This window comes from Sinocyclocheilus anshuiensis, unplaced genomic scaffold (assembly GCF_001515605.1).
Source record: "Sinocyclocheilus anshuiensis isolate Anshui unplaced genomic scaffold, SAMN03320099.WGS_v1.1 scaffold710, whole genome shotgun sequence".
Taxonomy (NCBI): domain Eukaryota; kingdom Metazoa; phylum Chordata; class Actinopteri; order Cypriniformes; family Cyprinidae; genus Sinocyclocheilus; species Sinocyclocheilus anshuiensis.
In genome coordinates, this window is record NW_015544201.1 from 476,525 (window position 1) to 485,202 (window position 8,678).

The following is an 8,678-nucleotide window of genomic DNA, read 5'->3' on the forward strand; positions in this document are numbered from 1 at the left end:
GCGAGAGCGCCCTCTGGCCTTCGGATGGAGATTTACTACTGATCACAGAACCGTGCTTCCCTGAAAGATACTCATGACAATCGCAGCTTCTGCCTAATCACGATTTTTATCACCTTTGCGATTTAATTTCGAATTATCGTGCATCCCTACTAAAAAGCATGGTTCTCAGATATTATTACCACCAAAAATTATGACAACTCCTTCTGATATTTGCCTAACATTAGCCAAATTATTAGTGGTCAAAACAGATAATCAATTATACTGTACAATAAAACATTGTAAAAACACCAAAATATGACAGCCTTAAAATTAGCAGCCAATTAATGCCCATCAAATTTGAAAGTTAAAAGACAAAAAAGGTAATCAAATATGAATAATCTGAATCAGATATTGATGTTGTAATTTAAGTTACATTAAGATCAAATTAAGCATCCAAGCAATGTGTCACTGACAATAAAATAATCCTAAATAAGGTAATCCTGTAAGAAAAGCTGTCAAAATTCACGCACGGAGGCACAGCGTCAAAAACTGAATCCAAAACCAACAGCATGATTTCCTCAATCCCATGAAATTACATGTAAACAAGATTGCAGTATTCAAACTTGTGTTTCATACAGAGACATACCGGCTGGAAAATCTTTATTTTCTTTTTTCCACTAGGATTGGTAGCCTTCTCGATCCTGCCCTTGATGCCCAGGTCATCAGAAGTTTTCTCCTCTGTGGTGGCTGCAGCAGTGCTAGATGGTGTAGCAAGACCGGTCTCACTTTTACGAAGGCCAGCTGCTGGCCGTTTGCCATTCTCTGCAGCTGCTGTGGAGGAACCAGCCTTGGAAAACTGTCCCTTCTGTGTGTAGCAGTTTGGACAGACATAGTCCTCTCCGTTTCTCTCCATCAGTCGGCCACGTGCCTCAGAGATGCCAACGCAGTTGCCATGAAACCACTCCTCACAGCGATCACAGCAGATCATAAACCTATGCACAAGGATTTAAATAATAACCAAACACCCTCAATAATCATTAAACCCACAAAAGATATGATAAAACTTCTGCTGACAAAAATAAAATGCAATAGACAATTTCTGCTTTGAACGTAAAAACTTTTTGCATAGCGCCTGATGAGGACAGTATAACATTCACCACGCATTGAACTGACAATTATAACAAAGATTACGAATGTACCCATTTGGAACCGTGTTATCAAAACCAATACTCAATTTCACATTTTAACTCATTCATCATAGGATTAAAACCCTTTCTAGCTAATTAATGAAAACAAATAAGCTTAGAGTCTGAATCCTCACTGCTGATATATTATGAAACGAAGTCATAATAGAAATCAACAAAAACAATGCAATTCAAAAAGCATAGATCATTGGAAATGTCTGTATACTACAATGCAGCACACATATGTGCTTCACTCACAGACTGAACTATATCTACCGTGTGAAAACTCTCAGATGCACAAGTAAATCAAAAACATATGTCATTGTTGTCATATTCACACTTATATTTCATGATTTATGGAAAATGGCAGTTACTTACAGCAGATTCAGATTAAATTGAGCCCAAACACAATGTAACCTGGTGCAGATCTTAAAATAATCCTCACAGAGCAACATCATACCGCTAAAAATACTTTATCTTTCCAAGTCACACTTGCACTCTCATAAAGCCAGTTCTATCAAACCTTTACAATTAATCCAGAACGCGGCAGCAAGATTAATTTTTAATGAGCCAAAAAAAATGCACGTCACACCTCTGTTTATCAATTTGCACTGGCTACCAGTAGCTGCTCGCATAAAATTCAAGGCATTGATGTTTGCCTACAAAACCACCACTGGCTCTGCACCCCTTTACCTAAATTCATTACTTCAGACTTATGTGCCCTCTAGAAGCTTGCGTTCTGCAAGTGAACGTCGCTTTATTGTGCCATCCCAAAGAAGCACAAAATCACTTTTACGGACTTTTAAATTAAATGTTCCCTCCTGGTGGAATGACCTGCCCAACTCAATCCGAGCAGTCGAGGCATAAGTCATATTCAAGAATCGGCTAAAAACACATCTCTTCCATCTTTATTTGACTCTCTAACTCTAGCACTCTCTATTCTAATTCAATTCTTTATTAAAAAAAAACAAACAAACAAAAAAAAAAACACTTGCTTTCTAATCTTTTTGTATTCTATCCGTTTTCTTTTCATTTATTATACAATTAACAAAAGCAAAAAAGACCTCTAACACTAGCTTGCTCTATTCTTTTTCTATTCTATCGGTTTTCTTTTTATTTATTATATTATTAAAAAAACCCTTGCTACGTGTACTGCGTTAAGCTAACTGAGACTTGTTATAGCACTTGTATGTCATTGCTTTTTTGTTGATTTTGATTGCTTCCATTGTCCTCATTTGTAAGTCGCTTTGGATAAAAGCGTCTGCTAAATGACTAAATGTAATGTAAATGTAATAAGGACACTGTCATATGCATACTGCTTTCTGTGTATCTAAAGTGTGATTTTCATGCGTCTAGTTCATACCATATAAGGTTTTATAATGTAACACTGCAAAATAGAGTTTAGATTTAAGACGTATATGGCAATAACTTTCACAAGACCAAATAGTTTTGGCATGCAAACCAATTTCTAGCACACAATATATATAGTCCTCCTGGGCAAACTCATTATTTAGTTTAAAATACTCCAAGAGATACTTACAGGGTATAAGAACACTTCAGTTTAGTTCCTTAGTGTTTTTGCTCTTCTGCTCATGCAAGAACTCTCTTTACTTTTAGAATATACTTTACTGAAATTAAACATCTATAAAATCGCTTTAACATTTTAATTGTTTGTATAATAATTTTTATGTGATACATTATAATACCACATTACATTATATATAAATATCTAAACCAATATTATTAAAACTGTTGTTTCATAGTAATTTATAATGTATAATTCTTGTATATGTATAAAATGTATATTTCAAAAACTACATTTATCATTTCAAATAACACATTTTATAAATTAAATATTTATACAAATTTTATTAAAATAATAAAAATTTCATAAAGAAAATAGTATCAGACTAATTTTTATGCATGAATGTACATGCATCAATAATTTAATTATCCCAGTATCCATCAAATAACATATACCAGCTACCAACATTTTTGCACCTCCAAAGACATACCTTTTGTTGTGTTTCTGCCTGCAGATGCAGTAAAGTGCATTAGGGTCATAACCATCACTATCAGAATCACTGGACGATGACTCTTCGTCATCATCATCATCATCATCTTTCTTCTCGTTGCGGAGCTTCACTCCTACTTTGGGTTTAGTGTCTCTTTTGGAGTCTTTACAGACTGCTCTAGTAGGACGTCTATTTAAAGACTCGTTTGAGGTCTTCTCTTTGTTCTTATTACACTCCTCCTCACCTTCCTCTTCTTTCATCTCCACATCCTTCACTTGTTCCTCTTTCTCATCCTTTCCATCTTCAGCACTGGCCGCAGTCTCAACATTTTCTTGAGTCTCTTTCATTACCTCACCGGAATCCTTTTCTTCGTTTTCAGAGCTGCCATCATCACTCACCGAGCCCCCGCCAGCTTTAGGCTTCACTGCCCTCCTCGTCCGTCCCCGACCACTTTTCTTTTTCTCTGGTGAGGCCACTTTCTGTTCCTCTATTTTAGCATCTGCATTTCCGTCAAAACTGGCTTCGGAGGCCGTTTCAGCATCGGTTGGGGTCTGGGATGGAGGATCTCCTCCCTCAAGTCGTGAGGGACAACTTCTCCTGCCCGTTCCTCTTCCTCGCTTCACAGTGACCAGAAACTCTTCCAGTTTGTCTGTGCGCTTTGCCTGCCTGCCGCTACGACGCACTGGGGCACCCCTGCCCTCTGGGGTCTCTGCCATTTCTCCAGGGATTTCCCTCTTAGCAATGGTGGTCCGACGAAAACCCCAAGTCTTCTTAAACTCACGTGGGGGCTTTGTGGATTTGTCAGGGTCCTCTACTTTGTCTTCACTAACATCACCTTGGTCTTTTTGATCTTTGACTTCTTCTGAGACTGATGTTGGTTCTGTGTGTGAGACGTAGCAAAATTTAAGTTCAATTCAACAATAAATGTTTAATTATCAGCATAGTGCGATTTGGATCACAATTAAAATTGTGATATGTGCTTTCAAGCTGATAAGTCAATGAAAACGCGGATGAATTTTCAGTAAAAAAAAAAAACATTTTAATTGATATGGTGACACCACATTCTGAAAGATTATTGTAAAAAAATAAAAGGTTTTAGCCATTTAATATTTTCCAGTGCCTGCCCAGAACAGATAAAGAGACTCTTAAATCTCAGTGATTACATCCTGTTTCAGCCATTTCCCAATTTGAAACCCTGATTGGAGTGAATCCCACGGCTCTCTTGTATGTAGTGTAGTGGAGTGGGCCGTGGGTACCTTGTGAGCTGGTATCCACAGGATCCTGGCTGGGCTCAGGCTCTGGGGCTTGAGCCAGCTCAGGGCTCACTCTCTCCTCCATAGCAGAGAGACACTATTTTTCAAACAGAATATCTATAATTAAGAAAGAAGAGAGATTTAATGGACAGCACAACTCCCAAATATTACTACAAATTTCTAAGCGTATAGTTTTCTCAGCTGAAGTCATGTGGCTTCCTGGTAGAAAGTGCCAGTGTGTCTTTTTTCCTATGGGTGCATCATGCATTTAGTAAATTGTGTCTATAGGGCATATAAATAGGATTTAACATGCTTGAAAGAGCTCCATCCGATTTATTGCATTCAGAGTTCTGTGTCAAATCAAAATACACTGTACAATTTAAGGATGTGTGAAAGATTGTCTAAACTGTTTAGAGCATAACCGCTACAGAACTATTACATGGATAACACTGATGGAAACTATTTCTCCTCTTGTTCATAAATTCTGCTCGAGTTCAAGATGCACACTGGGCTCCTCAAAACTAAATACTTAAATATTTTTGGGCTGACTACTTCCTCTGGTAGTAGTAGTTATTTTTATTCCCATCCCATGTAAGCATCTAAGGCTATCATCATGGGATATTACATAAACACAAAATAAAAACCAAACAAACACAAAAATACAGCACCTAATTAACATTAGCAAATTAACATTGATAAAAAAAAAACTAAAATCTTTTCTGGTAAAATCTTACTAAAGTCCTTAAATGTGAGTGTACTTTATAAAAAAAGTTTTGTACATGCATTAAAACCAGGACAGTCCAATAAAATATGTTTAATGGAAAGGCGGGTCGTAGAGCATGCATGTAGCTGGGTCTCCGCCTTTAAGCAAGAAGACATGGGTCTCCTCGATCTACTAAACCTAGTAACTATTAGGGATGCACCGAAATTAAAATTCTTGGCCGAAGCCAAAACCGAACAAAATGAAACACTGGGCTGAAGGCCGAACACGGTTTTTCAAGTTTTTCCCCCATGTATTTTGACAATTTTTTTCACCATTTCATAAATTGAATAACCAAAATGTGCTTTTTACTGTTTTGTCTTGTTTTTCAAAGAAAAAAATAAATTACAAAACAACAATTTAAAACATTAACATTCTAGCAGACATTATACCAACAAAGCACAATTTAACTTAAAATTAATTAGTTACTAAAATAATATTTTTTGGCAATCAGACCCCCTTCTTGAATCAGGCATGTATTTTTTTACTGTAAAAAGCAGCCTTGCTGAGCAGAAGAGACTTTTTAAAACATTACAAAATATTACAGATCCCAATTTGAACATTATGTGTGTATGTTATAATAAACGTATTAACAGAGCTGTTGTAAATATTATCATAATTATTGTCTTCCTTTTTATTTTATAGAACAACAATAAAATTACAATACTAACATTTATGAATGTTGGAGTTCTTGCTTTTTGTCAACTTTTATTTTGGCGGAAACACGCCAGGAAGACCTCAATGCTTCTTTTTGTTGACAGCAGATTTATAAATGAGTCTCATTACGAATACGTCGCACGTATCGCATTGTCACATGCCTTGTAAAAATTAGGGCTGTGCAATTAATCGCATGCGATTGTCAAGCGCATCTCTTCAGTAAAGCTCGTAGTTCACTGACAATTAGGCAATATCGTGTTCATAATCGCAGATGAATCGCATTAGATTATGAACGCGATATTGCCTAGCTTGTCAGTGAACTACGGTTCGGTGTATTAAATGCCGCACCATCTGAAAACATGTGATGGCGATTTACTACCAATCACGGAACTGGCTTTACTGACGAGATGCGCTTGACAATAGCATGCGATTAATTGCACAGCCCTAGTAAAAATTCATAAAAATGTGACTGAGCAACTGATGAGTAACACTGTTTCAGCGCAGATTTTCCTCGCGCTTTGGACTTTGAACTCAGCATTTCTGCCACGAGTTCGTGCAGCGCTGTCAGAATACATGTAATTCGTGCGTGCATTAGAAAAACATAACGTTCTGCAGTTTATTTACTAATTGTTTAAAGCCATTTCGCGATTTCAGCCATCAAGCAGTAAACCAGCAACAATCACCCCTTCCTCTTCTCATCGAAGACACAAACAGTCTCTCGCTGTCGGTGCTTGTAAAGATTTTAGCGTCTTTCTCGGACAGTATAAATGCTTCCACACTGCTGACATCTTTGTTGCATTATAAAGAGTGTGCGCCTCTCACTCTACACTGGTTGCTATTTGATAGTCACGTCATTGTTCGGTACAATTTATTCGGTCTTTTCGCTTATTCTTATATATTATATTATAATTTCGGTTGCCGAACATTCGGTGCATCCCTAGTAACTATCTATAAACCATGTCATCTTTGTTGTTGAGTTCAAACTGCAAAACGCAGAGAATGATGCCCCTGAATCTTATTATACATAACATTGGTAAAATAAAGGAAATATCTTAGCACACAACTCTGCATATATGAATAACAATAATATACATAATTTCCACTTGTAAATTCCACACACATCAATGGACAATAAAGAAGAAATAATTGTTTGTGAATTGTACACGTTGTGTAAAATAAGTACACTAAAAATAATATATTTACACACACTACCTACCATTCATATGGGGTCATTACAATTTTTAAAAATAAATAAACTTGTATTCAGCAAGGGCACATTAAATTGATTTTAAAAAATCAGCTTTGCCATCAGAGCAATAAATTACATTTAAAATGATATTAAAATAGAAAACAGTATTACTAATAGTAATATTTAAAAAAAAAAAAGAAAAAAAAAACTGTAGCAATATTCAGTAGTAAAAATAAAATTCTTAAATAATCAGGATCATTGGGAAACATTCATAATACAAAATCTGTGTGACTGATCATTTACAATTTGAATACATTTTTTCCTGAAGCTATCTTCAGACAAGGACTAAAGACTATAATAATGTCTTCATGTACTTTACATAGGCATGCATAAAGTGAGTGAATTGACGTGTGGCCAAGTGTGGTGACCCATACTCGGAATTTGTGCTCTGCATTTAACCCATCCAAGTGCACACACACAGTAGTGAACACACACCCGGAGCAGTGGGCAGCCATGTTGCTGCGGCGCCTGGGGAGCAGTTGGGGGTTTGGCTCAAGGGTCTCACCTCAGTCGTGGTATTGAGGATGGAAGAGAGCGCTGTACATTCATTCCCCTCAACTACAATCCCTACCGGACCTGAGACTCAAACCCCCACAACCTTTGGGTTACAAGTTCGACTCTCTAACCATTAGGCCACGACTGCCCCATAAATCAAGTTTGTTAACTACAAAAAAATACTTTTGCAGTAAAACCTCCACAATTTAACTGTGTATTCTGAGTATCATACAACAGTGTGAAACACTGAGAATTTCTGAATTCCATAATTGATGCATTTTCAGCTATTTTCATCATTAATTTAATGCATTTTACATTTTTAGACACTAGGAATTCATTTCATATTACAATGCAAAAATTACTTTTCATTATTTTGAGTTTCATACAACAGCATGTCTACTTTGGTGGACTTTTATAATAGTAATATATCAAATAAATCTGGTTTAAAGCTAACAGAATTCATTATGCTGCATATCACAATGAAAGCCATTTAAATGAAAAGGGCTGCAATGCATTATTTTCAAAAAGGTTGTATTAATCTTGAACAATGTGATCTAGAGAAAAGCAGACCTGCTGTAAGACAACACCTGCAGGCTCCAACATGCATTTGGCAAAGGAGATAAAGTGTTATACGTTACATTTATAAGGTTCAAGTTGCCAGGACACAATTATTGCCAACCATTATCGCAACCAAAAACAGTAAGAGTATATAACTTTTTGTATAATCATATACAAAATAATTGCGATAAGCGATGTTAGTGTCATTTTAAAGACTATTTTATGCCACTGAATATATAATCATAATGTAACAGCATAATAATGCAAGACGGCCTACACACTTCCAAATGACAACAAACTTTTAATTTTTAAGAATATTTAGATCATGGAAATTAAGTATCAAAATATTAGTTACCTTAAAAAAATTGAATAAATAGTAAATAAACATTTCCTAACAAAAAGTGCAAAGTAACAAGTACAACAAAAAAAAAAGAAAAATGCACAAAGAACTTGTATGGAGATTTTTCCATCTTCAGATTTTTCCCTGACCGTCTTTCTTCTGTAAATTAAGGGTGCACACTATTGCTG

The 8,678-nt window shown here is 36.0% G+C and overlaps 1 protein-coding gene across 4 annotated transcripts in view; it reads right to left on the reverse strand.

Annotated features, from left to right (window-relative positions):
* The window catches only part of LOC107696840 (death-inducer obliterator 1-like), a 28,645-nt gene that overhangs the window by 13,659 nt on the left and 6,308 nt on the right, over positions 1-8,678 (reverse strand). For all 4 annotated transcript variants that reach the window (XM_016497352.1, XM_016497351.1, XM_016497354.1 and 1 more), the window contains exons 3-5: positions 4,435-4,548; positions 3,179-4,058; positions 626-971 (exon numbers count right to left, since the gene is read on the reverse strand). In XM_016497352.1, the coding sequence (XP_016352838.1) occupies positions 626-971; positions 3,179-4,058; positions 4,435-4,516 (1,308 nt within the window). In that variant the 5' untranslated portion in view covers positions 4,517-4,548. The remainder of the gene's footprint in view (positions 1-625; positions 972-3,178; positions 4,059-4,434; positions 4,549-8,678) is intronic.